At 44.8% G+C, this 22436-nt stretch overlaps 1 protein-coding gene across 13 annotated transcripts in view; it reads right to left on the bottom strand.

The window, feature by feature from the left end:
- The window catches only part of ADGRB1 (adhesion G protein-coupled receptor B1), a 259849-nt gene that overhangs the window by 146274 nt on the left and 91139 nt on the right, over positions 1 to 22436 (bottom strand). For 11 of the 13 annotated variants that reach the window (XM_048048948.2, XM_066990793.1, XM_066990795.1 and 8 more), the window contains exon 3: positions 1617 to 1775. The exons of the other annotated variants lie outside the window; for them this stretch is intronic. In XM_048048948.2, coding sequence (XP_047904905.1) covers positions 1617 to 1775 — 159 coding nt within the window. The remainder of the gene's footprint in view (positions 1 to 1616; positions 1776 to 22436) is intronic. 13 annotated transcript variants of the gene reach the window in all.

Genomic DNA, 22436 nt, shown 5'->3' with positions numbered 1-22436 from the left:
TGGAAAAGTGTGTCCAGTCTGGGGTGCTCCAGTTCAAGAGGGATGTGAAGGAATCAAACAAGTCCCATGGATGGCTGTGAAGATGATCAGGGCTGGGGATGGATGGGCTGCAAAGAGAATTTGCAAAAGCTGGGTCCCTCTCTCATTTATCCAGCATGGGAAGGGGACTCTAAGGAGTATTTTTTGCCTCTTGTCCTATGTGTTGTCACATCCCAGGAATGGACAGAGCTACACAACCCCCCTACAATGCTATCTATAACTCCAGACGTTCAGGAATTCAGAGCCATGTCCACCAAAACCTGTGTGGCCCTTCCTCCAGCTCCATTCAGATGCACTCAGGTCCTAGAGTTTGTCACTCCCCTCAGGTCTAACTTCCAGGTCCCAGACCATGGATGGATGCACTCTCACGCTCACCACCCCAAGCCCCAGCTTCATTACAGCTCCAAAGTCACCAACAAACATGGGGGATATCAGTTAAATTCCCCTAGTGTGGGCGAATCTCCGAAGGAAATTAACAACAGTGAGTCAAGGAGATGAAGTTCAATATACTAGAAGGTTTCATTAAAAAAAAAAAAAAAAAGCCTAATTGCAACAAGATTTAAATTTATAGAAGTGGTAAAAAATGCATGAAATCATTTTAGCCCTTATTAGAGGAATATATTTATGTCCCTCTATTTGAACTTCCCCTTTTTCAAGAGATGCTTCCCTGCCTTTGAAGGCAACTGAACTTTCCCCAGTTATTTGCCTAGCTGGAGGAGTTATCCAAACATTCTCTACTATAAATGTGAAATACAAAGCAGAAAAAAATTATAATCAGACATTTGCCAGCACTTGCTGGGCTGAGATTCTTCTGCTTTTGTTTTTCCCCTCTATCCTCTCTCCCTTCAGCTAATGCAAAAGAAGCAAGGGAATGAAAGTGCCACAGGTCACCAGCTGGACCCATCAATATTGTCCTGCTGACTGGCACTGGCAATCTGTCCCTTGCCTTCTGGAGAAGAGGACCTGGAAAGAGGCTGCAGAGCCTCTGTCTTGCAGAGTCTTTGTCTTGCTCAGGGCCTTTGTTTTGTCCAAACCTGTCTAGTGGCCAGACCTTTCTCCATGTCTTAGTGCTGTAGGCTTTCATTTTGTGAAGGAAAACAACATTGCACTTGACTGGGAAAGCGAAGTAAGCCAAAGAGAGATGAAAGAAGCAAGATTAGCACCTCTCTTCGCTGCATGCTTTAGTTGTTTGGAAGAGAAGATCCAGAGGCCAACTGTCAAAGAAATGCCTTTAGGGTGTATATTTTGTACAAGCCCATGAACACCTGATGTAGGCCTGCTTATGGATACCTATTATGGACCCCTATTCTGTGGGGCAGGGGTCTGGATCTGCAGACACATGTGTTGCAAGACGTGTGTCAGCATGTGTGCATGTGCACGCGTGGCCACAAGACAAGCAGGGAAGGGCAAGGCCATGCACAGCTGAAGTCTCATGCTCCCTCGGGCCTGCTGCTCCACCACGGCCCTTCAGCAGTTTTGCTGTGCTTCTTTCATTAATTACGGCCACGGGGTTGGGGGAATCCTCCTGAGAAGGGCGAGCCGCTCGCGCATGTGCAGGGGAACATGCCTCCACTTACTATTGCACGCCTTCCTATTGCACAGCCGTCCTTCCTCCAGGACTCCCTCGCAGGCAAGGCCTTCGTTGGGAAGGGGCTTGCAGGAGCGCATGCGGGTCTGCAGGCCTCCCCCGCAGTCCTTGGTGCAGTCGCCCCAAGCCGACCACGAGTTCCAACCACCTGGGCGAAATCCAGAAAAGCCCTGTCAGCTTCTGTGTTCCGAGAGGGGAGACAAAAACAGACCTATAGACCCTACAACACAGCCACTGCCAAGGCCCCAGAGCAGGATGTCTTTGAATGTGGTAGGAAGACGACACAGGAGGGTGCAGAGAGTCAAGAGGTGGGAGAGGAAGGGAGAAGCGTTGCCTTTTCATTGACTTCTCTTCAACCATTCCTCATCTCTACACAGGTACTTCACCTTCCTGAAACCCTGCCCCATTACTAACTAGTCCAGCTCTTGCTGTGCTTGCTGTTGCAAAGGGGTCCCTTCCTCTGGAAAGACCCTCTCCCTGTTTTGTTGCCTGTGGATCCTGACACCAGAATCCAATTGTGAAAACCACTCCAAGGTACACATCCATCATAGATGAGGTTGTCTCTCCTCCCTCTCCCACCACACAAACACGTGTTCCTGTGTGGAGAGAGCACAACGGAGCTGGGAAGGTCTAGTGGTCTTACTTCCCACTCCCCCTTGACACCAAAAGGATCATCCTTTGCCCCAAACTGCAGATATCACCAACCACTCGTGGCAGACAGAGATGTACGGCTCCTTGGGGCCGCTTTCATTTGGGGAATGATATTCCCCTCCAGTTTCCTTGCAGCACCCATGGGAAGTAATCTGGGAGCTTCCCAAGAAGGTGAAGGTGATTTTTGTGTCCCCTTCCCAACACCAACATCAGCAACATGCAGATTTCCTCTTGTACTACCAGCTGCAGCCCTGCAGGCTGATGGAGCCCCTCATGAAGGGATGGCCCTGCCACCTGCAAAAAGGAAATGCCAAGCCTCTGCAGTTGTCTGCACCCTGTGCCATGCCAGGTTGTTACAGAGGACCTCTGGCCCTGATGGGGTGTCCAAAACCATCAGCAGCAGAACAGACCGTGAGGACTAAAACTGGTCTGCCTCACACGGGCTGAAGCCTTGCAGCAGGGCACCTGCAGGGAGCCCATCAAGGCTTAGTTTTGTGTTGTAAAAAGACAGCAGGGGATCAATCTAGCACTTCAAGTGACAGATAAGCTGTCATATCCCTCAGTGATCCGTTCACTCCTCATCACCCATATCCAGCAAGCCAGAATATGCTCTGTAAATGGCCCCTGCTCTAACAGCTGGTGACCGTTTCCGCTCCATCGTTTGCCTGCCCCATGGGGAGAAGCAGAGGTGGCCCTTCATCCAAGAGGTGGATGCTCTCAGATGGCTGCTTTTCCTGCTGAGCATTCTCTCATTACCCAAAGCTACCCTTGGAGATGCTTCAGGTTCATGCTTCAGCATAGCTTCAGGTATGCCGTGCTCAGGTACAAGTAAAGATAAAGAACTACAGAGGCACTTTTTTTGAACAGAGAAAACACTGTGAGAAATAAAAATGCTGCTTTTTAAAAAAATAAAAATAAAATAACTACTTTATTTTATTTTATTTTATTTTATTTTATTTTATTTTATTTTATTTTATTTTATTTTATTTTATTTTAATTTTTCACCAGGAGTCAATGCCTCCGGAGTTGCAAATACTTCACTTCAGCTGGCCCAGCCTTCCTGTCTTGCTATTTATGAGGCAATAGAAATTGCAGCTACCCTTTGAGCTGTGTGTTCCACTGCTTCCTACACACACTGGGCAGGAGAACAGCTCTGTCTTGAAACAAAGTGGGTTCTCAACAGTCCATCTAGGTAACAGGGGAGAATGTGGGGAATTACCACCACCCCCTTGCACAGGGACAGGCAGAGACTCATCCTCTGCCACTGCATAAAGACACAGTAGGGCCAAGTATTGATTCATTTCATGAAGAATGAGATAAATCATCACTCCCAGCACTGTCAGCACTTTCCTCATTGCACTGCAAAACGATGTCCTCCTAGACTCTTTTATACCATTCCTAAGCCTGTCCATGGAGTGATGTACTCCTCACAAACCATTATCATTGAATCCTGCACATTTCATGCTCCTGATTTTTGCTCTGTAAGATAATTCTCCCACTTCTCCGATCATGGTGTCGCAAGGGCTCCTACTGTGTTAGCACTCAGAGGCAAACCAGGACTTCCAGCTGGGACTGGAGCAGGCTTTCTCATCAGTCTCAATGAATTCCCCAAAATATTGTTCTATTGTTCTTGTACTGCAGAGAAGGGTGCATTGTCTTCATCAGACCATACTTTAATTTTTACTATGAATTGTTACATTTTATGGTCTTTTTGTTTGTTTGTTTTGTTTTGTAGTGCTAAGGAACATCTTTCCATTATCTTGGGTGGACTTGGAAGGTTTCCTCCTGCCTCTTGCAGTTTTGTTCCTCCTCTCAAAACAGAGATCCTGTACTAACACCAACTGAATGGGGCCCAAACTTTTGCTACCAAGACAGAGAGAGAACAAACAGGGTGCTAAATGCAGTGGTATAGATACTTAATAATGAGAATAATATGGGAAAATAGTTCAGGATGGAAACACAGGCTGGTGACCATTCCAGCAAGTGTTTCAGAGATCTTGGAAGCAGTGGGGAGGATGGGATGTTATTCGCACACAATAAATATTCGTCCTTGAAGGAGATGGTCTTTCACTTGAAAGTTACTTTCTCTGCTAGTTCTGTTTCTAAGCAGTGCAGGGAAAGAGACTTGTGTCTCCTGTTTCCTGACAGAAGATAGATTGTGTTTCTGTTGCAAGAGAAGCCATTGGCGTAATGGCAAATATCCTGATGCCTTGGTTGAGCTAATCGATAGGACATCTGTAACCGGACACATTTAAGAGCTAATAAACTCCTTGCTTGCCCTGTTAAGAATGTCTTTCTTTACTCTCCCTCCCTTGCAGATTCCCTGCTTCACAAAATCCTTTATTTTCTATATTTTTTGGGATACTTTTTAAGTTAAAATACATGTGCTTCAGTGTGTTAGAAGGTTAATTTCTATTGTGTTTGTAGGCACAACACAGACTAGTTATACAAACTGCATCTCTGTCATGGGGTCCTTAGCTCAACAATGATATTCAAACAGGTTACCTTTCAGGAGGTAATCTATTATGAAGACATTAATACCCTAAAATATATATAGAAATAGATACTGCCCAGTCTCACTGGAGGAAAGAGTGCGGGAGAGTTTAGGGTCCTATCTTTGACTTGTTCATACTCTGCTTATCAACTACTATTGGTGAACCAGTCAATATGAGATAGAAGCCATCATGATTTCAAACCCTTAACCAGAATGAAATCTCTTTATGAGGCTGAGGACAGATAACTTCCTTCCTCTCCTTCTTCCTCAGTTTCCATCCCATTTGTGAGTACTAAAGAGAAGCTAGAGTAGAACTACCAGTGTACTTATTAAATCAGCACAGTCATTTACAGCCAAGACAAAGGTATTCCCCACTTTACGGTGTAGTCCTTTTTTATCAGCAGGTTGTCCCATGGTCCTGACAAATGAAATACTGCATGTTATTTATCCTGTTTATTGGCTGTCAGATAAACCTTTTGAAATCTCCTTTCTTTTCCTGGGTCTAGGCATTTGCTGTTTCAAGTGATTTGTCTTTTTTAGTGGTGTTGTAAAGAAGCAGTTAAGGGCCTATTATATGAAGTTATACCCATCCCACCTCTGAGGGGGAAAAAAATGCTGTGTCAAGAGAAAAGCATTCAGCTCTTCTGCCCACTGCATCTGGCTGGTGTAATGGTGTGGCTGCACAATGGCAAGTCAATGAGTTACCATTGCTCTGGAACAGATGAGCTGTGGCAAAACAAAAATGCTCTTGGTCCACTGCAGGTGTCACAGAAGAGAAACAGGCCAGATTTTGTCACAGCAGTGGCTTCATACATATCCTATAGCTCAATTCATCAGGAGTGACTTGAGCTGCAGAGAGGGGCATGGACCTGCATGGACTCCCCATCTAGGACAGACTCATCCCCACCTGGCTTCCACACAACTTCCCTGCTCTGACCCTTCTTACATTTCAAATGTGGGCTTGAAGGAGACCTCACTGATGCCAAAAAGCAAGTAAGAGGTGAAATACAATGCAGAATCCCACTGAAGCTAATGGGACCTTTTGCAGATAGGCCCTTTTCCCCCGGAGTCTTGTTTCATCAGCTCTCAACAAACTGCTGCACCCTGCTGATCGATGCGGGTTGAGTTGCCATCTGTCCTTAATCCAGAAATAATGAGTCTGCTGCAACTGCTTTATGAAGGATTTTGCTTTTCAAAGGCACTGGTTCCTCTGAAGGTCATATACCCACCCCATTCCTACTTAACAAAGTTTTTCTCAGCTGTAGCCTTGCAGGCCTATAGGCCTTCCTGCTCTTTTATTCTCTTTAACTGGAGTAAAGTGTGGCTCAAACCTCCAGCTCCAGAGGCTCCCACCACAACCAGGAGCTATCACCTCAATCCTATAGCAAGGTATGGCTTTTATTTTTCATTTCTCCTAGTCCCTCACATGAGTCTCGTGCTGCATGTGAAGCTGCTGCTCTTGGGACTGTTCTGAGTGCTGTGGAGACTGTCATTCTGGGCGGCCTTTAATCCAGTTTCTAAAGAGCTTTTTGATCCTCCTCAGTCAGTTCTTATCATGATCACGTACTAAAACAAATTACTTTTCACGCTAGGCTGACCAAATGCATTCTAATTCTCCACAGTTAAATGGAGAAACTTTCAGGATGGTCAGACTCAACTTTCAAGCTCATATTTGGTATTTCTTGTTCTGAATCTGAAGTGGAGATGCCAGAAGAATAGGTCTTACTACAAATTAACTGAGAGAGCTCCACTTAGAAGTCTCGTCCAAACACCCTTGATCTTTGGGAAGATTTGCATCCCAATCCGGAGTTTATCTTTGCAGCTGACAGCTGTGATGTGTCTCAGATGCCAGTCAGTCAATCATGCCTTTAAATTTAACAGCAATTCCTTAAATTAGACACCAGTGACAACAGAAAAAAACAAAACCACCAACAACAAAACCCTAAGGAATCAACACAAAACAATCAATAGAGCACAGCAAAATGGTCTTTGCAGGCACATTACATCCATCTCCAATTTTGTTTTGGATTTAGCCTCCCACTGACCCCAGCTGCAGACACTTCTGGTTGGCAGCTCTCTCTCAGACTCTGCAGGCCAGGACATCTTGTACTTGAAAAAACATGCTAAGACTACATAAAGCCATCACAGTTCTGTGTCTTATATCTGGAAATATTTATAGTGAACTTCATATCACAGTATCTGAAGGCTTGGGAATCATCAGCAGTTTGCAAATGAGTGAAGAAATGCTATTTCTTATCCAAACGGGGGAAGTATGCTAAAAGGAGATTAAGAGCAAGATTGTTTTATAGCATCTGAAAGTTTGGTGTCTTATCTAAACTTGTTATACAATGGAAAGAGAGAAAGAGATGCTCCATAGGGGTTTATAGCTGCTTTTTCTTACTATGTTGAGGAAAAAAAAAGTTCAGAAGGGACTGTTTTGAAGACAGCCTGCTATTACACAAAGCAGTGAGCTTTCCCTGGAGAGCCATGCTTTCAGTTTGTAACTTCTGTGCGAGCCAGGAAAAAACCTCTTTCAGAAAGATGTCCCCTTCTGATGCTCCATGTGATAAGAGCCTGAAGAGCCTGTGGCAGCACAAGTGAGTTGCTCCAGTCGTTCATTCTCTTCCCTTTCAAAAATAAACCCCAAATAACACTTTGCCCTTTTGCAGATTGTGCACACTAATATCATAAACAAACCACCTAAATTCCATAGAAATCAAAATCATTCATTCCAGCTCTCCTGTACAGCCTTCTTTTTTTTTTTTTTTTCAAATCCCAAGGCTCTGAGGAAAAAAAAAAACAAACAAAAAAAAAACACGAAACAAAACAAACAAACAAACAACAACAAAAAAAAGCCACAACCACCTCCCCAATTGATGATCTAGTGAGAAAAAAAAAAAAAAGAAATAATAAGGCTGTACCTTATTCTGCCCACCATCCACACTGTGTATCATGAGCTCTGCTAGGTTATCTGTCTAAGTGTTAATTTAATTAAACATAAAGGCCCAGTGATGAACAGTGAGCCATGACAGGCAGAAGCACCCTGGTAACATACTGGTTGAAAATGGGCAGCACTGAACGGGCTGTGAACAAGGTGTTAGCCTCCAAGGGTCCAGGATCAGTCCCTGGTGTGAAACCTACTAAGGTGAGTCATCACGAAAGACACTGTTCATTTTCTAAAGGTCTATAGGACTTATTGTCCTATAGGGAAAAGAGAATGTGGGGACAAGCGTTTGGGAATCACATGAAACTTTCTCTGGGGTGCTCAGGACAAGGATAAGGAGAGATCAAGGCAGATTCATGTAAGAAGCACCACAAACCTCAAGATGGATTAGCCAGCGAGTAGGATAGGGAAGATCTGAGACAGGGACATTGATCTGCACAGCTAGGATCATCTTTTCCATGCTGTGTGTGTTTACCTCTAACAAACTCTATATCAACAACAACTTTTTATTGCATCCTGAGGGGAAGGGCCCAACTTTTACCTGGAGCAAACAATCATGCTGGTTTTGTTATGTAGGTCCAACTAGTGGATCATGACAAGGTCTAACCGTGAACACCATAAAGGTCAAGAGAGATGACCAAAGGCATTTAATAGCTTCACTATAACCATACATCAGGACTTTCCCCCACAATAGGGAGATGGATGGGGGCAGGAGAATGACGATTATGCAATATTTGTGAGCGACCGAGACAAGATGACTAGGGAACAGTTGTTTGCTCTCTTTTCCAATACAGAAGCTGATGGGCGTCAAATGAAATTAGCAGAAGGCAAGTGCAAAACCAATGGAGGACATAATTCTCCAAGCAGAGTATTGTCAAGCTCTGCAATGCCTTGTCACAGCATGTAAAAGGCACCAATATTTTTACAAGTACAAAAAGCAGATGGGGAAATGCATAAAAGAGAAACCCACCAATAGCTATGAGATGCAAAGATGGCAGCTCCTGCTCAGAAGGTGTCTGGGCTGCACCTTGCTGAAGGCTGGATTGATGCTGTATGCTTGTCCTGTTCCACTCTTTTCTCTTGGATGCCACCACTAATGAGAGAATATTGGGCTGAGAAACCCCTGATCTGACCAAGATGGTTTCTGGTATTTTCCCAGCTGCTTGTCCTCTTCCTACCTTAACTTTATTACTTTGATGAAGATCTCCTCAAAGCACAGACAGTTCAAGGTCAGGTCAGTATGTCCCACCACCATTGAAAACGTTGCTAAGATCACTCATTTTTGAGTACCCCAAAAGTGGTGGGATTTTCAAAGCTGCTGAGTGTCCAAAGCTGTCATCTATTTCTGTAAGGTTCACAAGTGCCCTCTGTCCCAGCAAACAAAGGTATCGAGGCCTGGTTCAGAGAAACATTTAGGACCAGCTCCAGTCTCCCCTGCTCTGCAAATCACTTAAGGAGGTTGGAAATGAGGCCACAGTGCTTAGCTTTCAAGGAAACCCAGCATAAAGCTGTGCTTATTACATGAATCCCTGCAAATGAAACACCAGAGATAAAGAGGGATTATTTATGTGGAAATAATGGGGGAGGTGGGCAGGGAAATGAGAAAGGGAATGTTTAGTCTGGCGCAAGAGATCAAATAAGACTGTGGAAAACTCTTCCCCTGAGGAAGCCATAGGGGCTTCATCACTTCACTTATTTCAAAGCAGAACAGGGAAAATATCAGAGAACAGACTTGTAAGGAAAAATCCAGCATGTATCACTGGGGAGGAATGAAATGCTTCCCCGCCCTGAACCTCTCTGATACTGCATAAATCACATCAGAGCTGAGTTCACACGCTGTTTGCTTCTCCGCGTTATTGCAGACCTCGGTGCAAAGCACAGAGGGGACATATTAGCATACGCACATGCGTGTCTCTGTACGGTGCTAAATACACGAACATATTAAAATAAAACCGTGTATCTCAAGTTGATTGAAACTTTTCCTGATATGCATGTCATTATCTGTTTTCATTAAAGCTTGTTCAAAAAGGCAATCAAAGAAGAACATGTGTGAAATTTTCTTCCATGTGCTGCCTGCTCTGGCCTGAAGTGCCTCAGTTTCCCCAAATTTGTTTTCACCCTTCTGCATAAAGCACTCTCAGAGCCCCAAATAAACCCATAAATGCAGTGACATGTTATAACACCCAGAGCTTTGCAAGCCCATTGCAATTTTAGCTTGCTTCCTGAGCAGTATTTCCAGCTGAAGGATTTCTATGGTCCCCAGGACCGCAGTATCTCAATCCTCCACAAGCTCTGGCATATTTCTCTTCAAAAGAGCACTGCAGAACAGGGCTGTGCTATTATTGCCTCTGGAAGCATGACCCCGGGGGAGACAAAAAGCTAAAAGACTTGCCCAAAGTGTTACAGGGAGCCTGGTGTACAGCTCAGACAGATGTTAAATTTTCTTAAGGTTAAGCATCTTAAAGGAGAACATGGAGTAAATCACCCAGGAGAGCATAGGAGTCACAGGATCACAGGATCACCGACTGGATGAGGCTGGAAGGGAGCTCTGGAGGTCATCTCGTCCAACCCCCTGCTCAAGCAGCGCCACCTACAGCAGGGAGCCCAGGACCACATCCAGGTGGCTTTTGAATATTGAAAGTGAGTTGAGTGTCCCCTTCTTGGAGGGGTTTTGCCAAGGAGACACCGCTCTGCAGACACTGATGGTGGCCCACAGTGTGCCTGGCTCCTCTGACTGCTCCCAAGACAGAGCCAACAACACAAACTCCAGCTCAACGCTCAGGCAGCCGCCTTGGCAGCTATTAAACCAAATATTTAATGACGTTTGTATACACACAGCCAAACCCTCTTCACACGGAGATGTCAGTAATAAGGGTTTTGCCTCGAAGGGGAATGGAGGCGGTTGAAAACCACATGAAAGCACTCGGTGTGCGTGCACCTCTGAAGAAGGCTGGTGAACAAGCAGGTTGTCAGCAGGTATTTCTCCCTTCAGTGTCCTCTCCTTCACAGAGCTGTCGGTTACACTCATCCTGCAGTGGGAAGATGCTAATCCTGCCTTCCTTGCTGGGCAGAGCCTGACTTTACAGTCTCATCCTGACATGTCATTAGTGTTTTTCCTTGCAGGAGGGAGCAGGCTTTGGGCTTGTCTCTGTGTGTAGTTTCTTCTTATTAAGTCTTCTTTTCAAGCAAGGGAAGAAGAAGAATGGGTGGGTCATGTACTGCTTGGGCAAGGTGAGTGCAGAACTGTAGGGGAGGCATCTGCAGGGTTATATCCAGATGTGTGTACAAAGGGTCGGGATGCAGCGTGGAGAAGAACCTGCATGCAAGCCAAAGTTGGGGGTCAATAAAAACTACATGTCCATATGGCCCAGGAAGATACTTTGCTGTAACGAGATACCCAGATAGTCCACAGATGGTTAACACAGCCCTCGGGAGAGTAGCTGTCTGATCAGGATTGCTTGGGACCAGAAATTACATTGCACCGATGAGCATCGAAACCCCTTGTACTGGGTTGGCCACTCCCGCTGGGGTCAGAAGAAGCATTATGGATTGATGGATCAATGCCTAGGACCAGGCTAGGAGTGGTAAGATCCTGTCCCATGGGAGACAATGACAACAGAAAATAACATTGAGCCATGTTTGCACCGGAGGTGTCCAGGGTGAGTGATGCTGTTACTGCACCTGGAGTGGTCATGAAGATGAGGACTGAATCTCTTTTTCCCTCCTTGGCCATCCCCTTTGCACCCAAATGGAGCAAAAAAGAACAACAGAAGAAGCAGTGAGATGCGGCATCTCCCACTTTACTCTTCTTCTTCTCAGGGGTTCAGGGTCCTTGACTGGACCATGGTGGGAAGGGGAAGAAACTTTCCATTCCGAACACTGGCACTGCTGGAACAGTGTTGGGAAGGCATTTCCCTCCTGGGGATACTATTCCCAAAGTTTTTTTTCCTTTTTTTTTTTTTTAAAAAGAAAAAGTTCTGATGGTGTGTGATGTTTTGAAAAGATCAGATTCAACTAAAGCTCTGAAGTTTCTGCTGAATACAGTTTTGGGAAGAGTTTGCCCTGAGTTTGTGCATGATTGATAAATATTGGCAGTGCTAAAGGATGTGTACAACTCTTAGAGGCACTGCGTAGCATACAGCGCCAAATCTGCCCCGTATACAAACATGAACAGCAGAGAAATACAATTTTTTTCTTCTCTGCAGGTCCCTGAGGTCTATGCTAGGCTACTGAGTTTTGCTCTGGATCTCCAAACCACTTCATATCTTACTATTGGTCATTTTCCACAAAAAAAAGTATCTCTCTCCTTCCTGGGATACCTATTACAGTAGGCCATCTGGTAGGAGGTCAGGTCTTTGGCATCACAAATCTTGAAGTTACCCATTAAGCCTTTCATTCCCCAGTCTTTGCAGGGCCTCAGTGCTTCATGTGATGCTGAATGGTCAGTGTTTGCATTCTGCTTGCTGTTAGCCTGTGCTCTTCTGACCATTAATTGAGTTCTATGGGCTGCTCAAATTTGTAGAGTAGTCTGAACCTGTGTGTACCTGTTAATATACCCACTCTTCTCTTCCCTTTCCGTGTGCATTTATCTCTCTCTTGCTCTGTTGTACCAATCATGGCAGCATTTAAGTGATGCCTAATGCAAGCTCTTAGGATCTTTTGACATTGATGCTAAGGCGTGGTAAATACGTGAGCCATTAACACCATTGCTGGCAATCTGAAGTCGGGGCACTGTAAAACAGACTGCAGACACAGCAATTCACTCGCGGGTCCTGTAGAGACACTGGTTTGTAATGATTAAAGCAATTCCCAGCCTGATTCATAAACGAGTGTCCTCAAAGTCATCACCTTTTCCATCAGTGGCGAGAGGGGACCACTCACACATCTGCTATGTCCCATCTGGTCTTGCAGACAGCTGACTTGTGAACTCATCTTGTGTTTTTGTGACTTGTTCTTCACAATAGCTTGATGCAGGGTGGCCTGTGCAGCCATGTCACCTTGCTACAGGTGAGGTCTCTCTCTGATTTCTTCTGTTATAACTGCTGAAGGAGCAGTTACTGCTGAAGAACTGCTGAAGCTTTTCCCTTAATGAATCTCTGAAGCATCTTCTCAGACATTTTCTAATCTGATGAGTCTCAACTTGATACCCATAAGCTTCAGCTAATGGAGATGAAGGTGTGTTCTGCCTAAAACTATTCTTTCCTGTAAAGAAATGAAACCGCCTTGGCCTGGGAGATGTCCTGCTCAAGAAAAGAAAGGCACATTATCAAGAGAGGGTAATGTTATTGTCAGTCAGGGTACTAATTGTACCAACACAGGTACTGAGAAGTTGCCAGGAAGGCTCAGCATTTACCTAGGCATTTGTAAATGACTTTTTTTTATCTTGCTTTTTTTTTTTTTCTTTCTGCTATTCAAATTTGCCATTTACATTCCAGCCGTGTTAAGAGGCCTTGAGTAAGGTGAGAGATGTCCTGGGATCAGCACTCTGCAGACAAAACAGTTCCAGACAGTCCTTGATCCTGAGAGCTTGCATTAGGCAGCATCTAAATGCTGCTGTGATTGGTACTACAGAGCGAGAGAGATGAACCAGCGTGGAGAGGGCAGGGGAGAGGAGTGGGTATATTAGCAGATACACAGAGATTCAGGCTACTTTACAAATTATTGGCCATACTTAAATGTTAAACATCATGTGCATTAGCTTTTTTTTTTTTTTTTTTTTCTGTGAGGAAATGTAGAAAACATCCCTGAGCTAAAAGATTGCTTGCCTGCACAAATGTCTGGATTCTGAACGGACCATGGATGTTATTTTCCTTCCAGCACATCCCAAAATTGAGTGGAAAAAAATAATTCATACAAGAATAGGGGATGGAGACTGACAGAGGAAGATTTATCTGCATTTTTTTCCCCTTTCCTCACCTTTGGTGCACAGGGCAGTCAGGAATATTTAAATATTCCTAAATATTCATAAGAAATATTTAGGATGGAGAGCCAACATATCAGGTGTTTCATTTTTCTCCAAGACTCTGTGAACCTGGAAACACGTCTCAATCCAATATGGCTAGCCACATGAATGTGACCCCAGGAATGATGTACATCCCTCATCTTCACTCCTCTATCCAGCACTTGTATCTGAAGCCCTCATAAGCCTGATCCCGATGGCACAGGAAGACCCTGGTGGTCAACTCCAAGTGAGAGCTGCAGCCCCCGCAGCTCCCAACCCAATACCTGCTTGACTCCAGCCTCTCAGCATGGTTTACTCTCATAATTCCTCTCTCTGTGGCTGTCCACAACTCCTTTCTTATAAATACAATCCAAAAACTCCCCTGGAAATATTGACTTCTTGTCCAACAATTCCCGTTTAGCACAAGGCAAACAACAGCTAATAGTTATACTACTAATTACAAAGGGCTGCTGTCTGAGGAGTTGGGTTGTATTTTATTTTTCTTTGTGGTCATCCCAGATGATCTGTGATGACCAAAAGTAGAATTGCAGGTGAGGGACAGATCTGCATTGTGTGGTTTCAGATGGTCCCAGGTGTCTCAGGTTGGATACATCTTTTTTGAGCACATCAGTATGAGCCAAGAGCAACATCTACTGGCCGAGCTGTTTAGTGAGATCAAGTGCAGATCCGGCACAGCCCGTGGATTTACAGACCACAACATATCTGTGAGATATTTTTAGCCACTATCCAAATACCATGGTTAGCACCAAACACCTCAGCTCTGCACACCTGGAACTAGCTCAGATCCACATATAATCTAAAATTTGCAGTTCAATCCCACTGTGTCACAGGCAGAGCATCCTGGTGGTGAGCAAGTATCAATGTATCTCCACATCTTCCTAACACTGTGCTCCTTGCACTTTCTGTAGGCTGTGCCTGGGTTGAAGCAGCCACAAAGCAATCAGTAATCTATCTACTGTCACCAAAGCTGCAAGAAATTTCCACTGGGAGTATTCAAGTGCTCTGCCTTTAGAGACAGAAACTAAAGTGTCCAAATTTGCAGACATTAGTGTCCTAATGTGCTTTTGTGTGCTTGTGAGGGGGGGTGAGGGAGAACAGCATATGAGTGTGTGCATTTCATGGTGGGGACTCAGTGTAAAAAGTGATGCCTTTAAAGGTGGATTATGGGAAAAGAAGAAAGAAAGAGGCTTCATCTTCCAAAAAAAGTCTATCTATGTGTTGCTAAATTCAGCAGCCCTTGTTCCACCCTCAGCCTCTCTCTTCACAGTTCTTCTCAATGTAGAATGTGGGAGCACATGTATATTAGAGAGAGAAAAAATGGTGAGGCTACACCCAAAAAATAGAAGTAGAAAAGACTGCAAGTTCACTTTATTAGGATGACTGAGTCTGAAACTTATTAATAACAGGCATAACTTATGCTGCCATCTCTGCAGTCTGCAGGACAGAGCCATTTGGGCATTGATGGGTGAACAGAACTCTAAGAAACTCCAAATCAATTACACAAAAAATGCAGTTTTCTATCCTCGAGAGAGACACTTCTCCCTGCACAGAAAGATTTAAGGGGAAGAAAGAGCAAAACAGCTTGATCTGTCTATTCTGAGCTCACTGCAAGATCACGGACGATCACCCAAAACATTGGAGAGCTGGCAGTGACTCCCTTAGTTTTAGAGGTTTGTGATACAGATGTGTCATCTGAGCCACAAATTCCTTTCATATGCAATGAAGGGAAATAAGCACTTTAAGGGTGTTGGCCATTTATTTCACCACCCTGCTTTAGGGGGGATGGTTCTTACCCCAGAAATCTATTGATTTTAGGAGACCAGATGACCTGCTCAGATAATGAGGATGTCACTTGGTCAGAGAAATCCTGTTTTCCATGAGAGATGGCAGGGAAGCATAGGAAGTTAAAATGAGAAGGAACAACAAACTAGAAGTGGATGAAAGCAAGAGAGGAAGAACAAGCCTGCAGAAGGTGGTGAATATGCTCTGTATAGGCATTGCCTGCTCACTCTCAGCCACATCCAACCATCCACTTGTCAGTCTCCTTTCAGGTCATGGTGTCCAGGTGTTCCTTGCAGACAAGATCAAAACCAGAAGCTCTGAGGGCTGCAGGGAGCCGTGCCCTTTGAAAAGGTAGGAACCAGCAGCATCATAGGAACATATAAGTTCCTAATAATTCATGTATGTAGCCTAATAATTCAGGATTTCTGGTCAGGCTTGCTGGATGTTTGGTGCATAATCTCAGAAAAGTCATCTTCTTTCTATCTCTGTTCCCTAAGCCAGTGAGGGCTTCAGGTCATGATGGGGAATACGATGATGTATGAGAGTACTAAAACTGGAAGAAGAAGAAAGGAATTCTCTTTTTGACCATTATTATAGAAACAGATCCCAGTTGGAAGCAGTCCTGTGTACGTTTTACTGAGACTGATGCAGCCCAAACCCCTTCAGACCCCTCTTCCCCAGTCTTCTACCAGAAAGGGACCATAACAAAACCCTTCTCTTGGGATGGGCATTGTTATCTGTCAACATACACAGAAAGGCAAAGAGATAAACTCATCTTATGCTTGATTCTAGTCTACCAATAATGGCACAAATAAGTTCTTGTTGGGACCTATTAAGCTCCCAGCATCTCCTGGGGAGGACAGACAGGTTCTCACAGTGAAATGGATCCCTCAGACCCTCCAAACTGCCTCCAGGGCCAGCACACAGAAATTTTGTTGAGTACTCATGGTCAATGACAGTTCAATGGGACCAGGAAGATCAGGATGTTCTTTTACTTCTTCCTGAGGATGCCTGACCTTATCTGATGCTTTGTGGGCATGCACTTTGTGTTTCATCACTTCTACTTGGTTTCAAACACAGGTTTATAGAAACGGCTTCATTGCAGCAGTCTTGGAAGAATAGGGCAACACCCCAGACAGTTCGAGCCTTCCTTCCCTCCCTGCCAGACTGCAATCTCCTGGTTACAGCAAATTGCACACAGGAGGCTTTAAGGGCAAGCGTCTCCTTGTGCATGGGGAGAAGGAGTCCCCTTATGTCTAACAACAAATAAAAATAAAAATTACTCCAGGCTGCAGAATCACTAGGATCTGGATTCAGCTCCATGCTTCCCAGCTGGCTCCTATTTCTAGGTAATAGGTTGAATCAAAATGCTGCATCTAAGCAGATGGGATGGTTGAGGTTTTCTGATCCCTGGCTGAGCAGGCACACGAGGATACACGCAGGTAATTCGTGAGCAGAGGCCAAATAAAGAACAGAACATAAACCAAAGACAGGAGGGGCACTAACCTAAAGGGAAAGGTTGAGCTCTCGTGTCTCCTTGAATAATGCAAGGAGCAAAATATTCTGTTACTAGCCTAGGGAGCAGACAATTAAAACACTACTTGAAGCAAATGTCTCCTGACTCTGGCTCAGAATTTCAATTAGTTTGGGAAGTCTTATTGCACTTAAGTGCAGGTTAGTGACATTTCAGAGAGGAGAGATTGATTGGGAGCTGGGTTACAGCTCAGCCAGTGGGGATCATGTCTAGGGGCCTGTCCTTAAAAAACAATGTGTGATCTCTGCATGGCATTTTCCTTGTTTGGCTCTTTTATGTCTCCTATGAGAATAAATAACCCCAGTAGCCAGAGCTGTGTCCCCTCCTTTCAAACACTGCCTTATTTTCTTTCTCATTTTCCTGCAGTCTCTTCCTCCTGGTGATTTTTTTCCATTTTCTTTGAGCATCTTTAGGCATCCAAACAGTATTTCCCATGACTTTTTTCTTCCTCCTAAAGTTTCTAACCTTTCCTTGCCTTAAGAATTAAGCTCTGACTTCCAAGAAACTATTTTCAGAGCATTTTATCAGCTTTGCAGAGCAAGATAAATCAAGGGAATGTGTTCTACATTTTGTCCCTGATGGACATCTGAATAGCTGGATTTGGCAAAGGTTGCAAAGGAAGAGGAGGGTCATATTACAGCAATATCGCAGCAGTACTGACAAATTACACCTGTAGGTACAAACAGCTCCTCTCTTTATTACTAGACACTCAGGCAGCACCAGGGAAAGCCCAGTAGCTTGTATGCCCAGGCAGGACTGGCCACCAGGTCCTTGGGGGCAGAAAATCCCTCCTGTGGCTAGATGTGCCTAAGCTAACTACTATTTGGGGGAGGAATGCATGAAATAGGAGACACACAGGGCAATGGCTAACCAGGACACAGATACTGTAAATTTTCTTGCCAATAGTGATTCAGCATGGGAGTGTTTTCTTTTTCTTTTTTTCTATAAAGCAGCCCAAAATTCATTTCTGTGCCCCATCAACCCTGCTTTTGTTGCAATTTCTTCTGCATCTGTACCCAGCTGCACACATCATTAGAACCTGAAGCAAACCCCTCCCAGAACAAAACACTCTGATCTAGCACTTAAAATCTGGCATAACCTAAAACTCTACCAGGGATATACTGGAAGAGCTGAAGAGCAATAACAACAATCAGATAGGATTAAGTTTTCTGCCACAGAAAGCTGCAGGGAAATGAGCATCCTTATGCCAACAGTGCATAATCTGCTGTAAGCAGTAGCCTCTGCTCAGAGGTGATGACTTTAATTTTAATAACTACCCATAGATATATTTTTGGTCTGTAAATTTGCTAAATCAGTTTCTGGACCCACAGCCACTTTGGTGCAGGCAGTGTCCTGTGATGAGGGGTTCCACAGCTTTGTGATACATCGCCTTGGCATGCTGGGCCAGCCTACAAGTCAAAAAGCCCTGCTAAAAACCAAGTTATATTATCTGAGCGGGACACGAAGCTGTCTACATGAATTCTAGCTGGCCTGGAGACAGACAGCAAAGCAAAGATTTTACAAAGGCTGTTTTAATTGCATCCCTTCCTACAGCCACCGTGGAGACCACAGCAGCACGTGCTGGGTCTGCTGGGGCAGAGGGGCTCACGTCTCCAGTGGGCAACTCGTACCTGTCAGCAAGTTCCATAACGCGGAGATGCACAGCATCAGCACTGGCTCTTTTAGCTTTCCACAATCTTAAATAATTCCCTACAGACTCCGAAGATGTTCTCGTACATAAATATCTGCATACAGGCATGCACATATTTGGAAAACACAACTAAATGTGAAGATACATTTTCTCTGTTACTTCTAAAACTGCCTTAATCCAGTCTCTCAACACAGTCATCTCAGGCGTGGATTTGCAGCAGAAGAGAGGTGATAGCATTACACAGAAGTTTTCCCCTCCAGCAGCAAGCTCTGGCTGTGCAGATACCATCATGATTTCTCACTTGTGTCCCCAGCCACTGCCCATACGGGCTTTGCATATCCCATCCCATCCACAGAGGAAGGAGGGGCTCTAACCTCAGACAAGGCCAGCCTCACACAGCAGACCTAGCAAAAACCTTTCCAAAAAAGCCTGCCTTTGCGTTTGGGAATGGACTTGAAAGGTAAATATTCTCCAAAAATATTCTTGCTGGGTTCTTCGGAGATCTGTGCACCTAGAAGTTAAATTACCAACGCACTCTACTTGGGAGAACAGAAATAAAACATGACTTTTTATCTATTTATTTATTATTTTATCTAAATGGTGTTCTCTTCTCCCTGATCAGCGCTGAGGAAGGTTTCACCATCAGAGGAAAGCCCGTTTCGTGCCATTACTCATCCTTCCCCACAGAGCCCCTCATGGCCCACATAAACCACAATCGCTCGGAAACCACCCCTGACCCCTTGAAATCACCCTGGAGGCTTTTTGAACACCCCCTCAACAGATTGTTCCTCTTCGCATCTGTAGAGTAAGATGGATCGATGGGGGACCCAGGGGGTTATTTTGCCCATGAATTATTTAGACTCACTGGGTAATATTTCATTTTAGACTGGCCTTGTTTTATGCTTGTAATTTTTAATTCTAATAATTCCACCTCTAGCAAGCAGAGACTCCTGAGAGCACTAGATTATATCTCAGTGGGCACACTCTCGAATGCATAAATAACCTCTCCTCTGCTGACAGCACAAGGGGACGGGCTGAGCTTTCAGTGAGGTTTGCTCCCCCCTCAACTCTCTTAAAGGAATCTTTATCTGTGTGCATCTATTCTGCAACACGCCTCTGTTTCGTAGCAAAAGCACTATTTAAATGCAAATGTTGACTTTTTGCCAGGGACTGGGGGGAAAATACTCAGTCTAATGATATCCTTCCAAAAGTACAACTGGTGCTTTTTTAAAGGAACTGCATCAGAAGGGGTTGGGACTTTGGTTCCTTGCACTCCTACCCACCTCTGCCAGTGCTTTCCTCTACTCATTGAAGTCATGCTTCTACCCTACCTTTGCAAGGACAACAAAAATATATAAATTGTACTATTTAAACAGAAGTAGATATATTTAAAAAGGCTGAACTTGAAGGAAAACAAAGTTTTTTGCTCAGATTTTCCCTTCCCAGACTGTTTCTTTTTTTTTCCTCTCCCGTTTCAGGACAGATGTTCCAGATATGTCTATGTGAAAGTGACAGTAAGGTGGCTGTTGGGCTGCAGCCCTCTTGCCTAGGAAAGGAAAGAGGAGATTTAGGTTCAGGAGCTGGGTGAGAAGGAAAGGAGACACAAGGTGAGTGGGAAAGGGAAAAATGCCTGGTCAGGGTGATTAGTTTTGTCCAGGGATACCCACTGTTTACTCTTTTGTACCATTTGTCTCTGTTCAAATACCAGTTCTGATTTAAAGCCAAAATTAGGCAGCCTTTTCAGAAACTCTTGCAAAGGTAAATAGCTCAATGATGCTAAAAGGGCACCGAAGCTGGGCCAGATAGGGAGAGAGAAACAACCCAAACACCCCACCGATATCCCCACAGAAGTGCCCTCACCCACAGCCATAGGGCCAGCAGAAAACACTAACCCTGGGATTCATTTTGGACCATAACTGATAATTTTGGACTATGACAGATAATTTTGGACTCTGAGTGATAGTTTTGGACTCTGACTGATAGTTCTGGGCTCCTAACAGTAAGGCTTTGTGTAGGAGCAGGAAGAGCTCAAAGTAATTGGAGCCAGAGCTTTTCCTCTCCCCACATGTGGGGGTCACCAGGACCAGCTGGGGCAGAGAAATTATGTGAGGACACCAGAGCTTTCCTTGAGTGGAAAGGGTGGGAAAGGGGCTGGATGTGCTGGAAGACCTGTCATAGAAGAGCTGTAGCATGAGACAGGAGCTGGGACAAACCAGAGGACAGCAGAGGCCGTGTGTCTGTCTGCGATGCCCCTCAGCCATCCGGACCCACAGCTTCCCACATCCTTCCCCCTGCCTCCTGTTGTATTGCTCAGGCTTTGCAGGCTGCTGGGTTTCACTCTGGCTTTATCTGATGTGGTTCAGTTACCAAGGAGACACCGATCTGCAAGGGGGAGCCTTTTGTGGCATCCACGGGAGGAAATCGATGCAGATCACAGGGGGAGCGAGGACGTCCCGGGCCCCGAGCTCAGGAGCAATGAGGCGTTTGCCCTGGCTTGTATGAGGCATCCCAGGCAGGCTGCAGCCTCCAAAATCACCGTTTAAAATGAAATCAATCCCTCTGCAGGATGAGAAAAAGTCAGGCACTCCTCAGCACCAACTGATTATTCATGTCCTCTGGGAAATCATAGAATCAAAGGATCATTAAGGTTGGAAAAGACCTCTAAGATTATCTGGTCCAACCATTCACCTACCATCAATATTGGCCTCTAAACCATGTCCCTAAGTACCACATCCACCCTTTCCAACTTAAATGCAACTTAATAAAGTTAGAAATCCTTTGGTTTGCCTTCTCTAGTGGCCTACAAAGTGTCAGAGGTCAGGTCCCATGGTTCAAGCCCCATGGCAGGGGCTGAAGAGCTGTGCCCCTGCTCTCCATCTGCCCCCTGCCCCATCCCTCTGCCCCTGAGGACCGAACATGAAAATAAGATTCTCGGCCTCCTCTGCATCACTTAGAGAATCCAGCCGGGAGACTGGATTCTGACACTGGAGGTGAGAAATGGTCCCCTTGTATACTCCGTAATGCTGCAAACTTGTTTTGGAAATGATGATCTTCGTGCCTGCACCCTTACCAAAGCTCTTTCAGCTTAGAAACACTAGAAAATCAAGGCATAGAGACAATAATTCTCCAAAAATCAGTGTTAATGTTTTAAAGGTAGGCAGAAAGGTCAGGGAACCTGCTTCCAGCATCGTAGTCTGCTTTTTTCCCCTCTCCCTCTATGTCCCAGGGGACCATCACCCTGCCCAGATATTTCTCCAAACTTGGTTGGAATTGAGAAGTGCAGGAAAAAGGGAAAGTTGTGTTGCAGTGAAGGTCAGTAGATCTCCAAACACATAGTTTGTTGAGGATAAAACAAAACAAAACAAAACAAACAAACAAACAAAAAAAACTTGACTGGAGCACTTCAGCTCTTGCTATTCCTGATTTCTCTTTAGCAATCACTCGCTGGGAAGCACAGGGAAGAACAGAGCCAGAATGATCCTGTGCCTTCCCTTGCTGCTATAACAGTGGAAAAGCTCCCTCCAACAGGCAGAGCCACTGGCAGGAGGGGTACTTCTTCCCAATCTCCACCTGATGATCAAATTATGACCTTGAAAGATGAGCGCTGAGGGACCTTGTTAACCAACAAGAGAGATTGTTTAACAAGCGTCTGCAGAAGTGGATTAAAAAACAATAATTCATGGGAAGTCCTTTCCTCCAGCAGCCAGGGAAGAGGGAAAACATATTTCAGCTCTGTATGTCCTTTTCTCCTGGGCAAGGCTCTCTAACTGAAACATCACTTTTAATTTCTT

This window comes from Anser cygnoides, chromosome 2, assembly GCF_040182565.1.
Source record: "Anser cygnoides isolate HZ-2024a breed goose chromosome 2, Taihu_goose_T2T_genome, whole genome shotgun sequence".
Lineage (NCBI taxonomy): Eukaryota > Metazoa > Chordata > Aves > Anseriformes > Anatidae > Anser > Anser cygnoides.
This window is presented reverse-complemented; position numbering and strand designations above follow the sequence as displayed.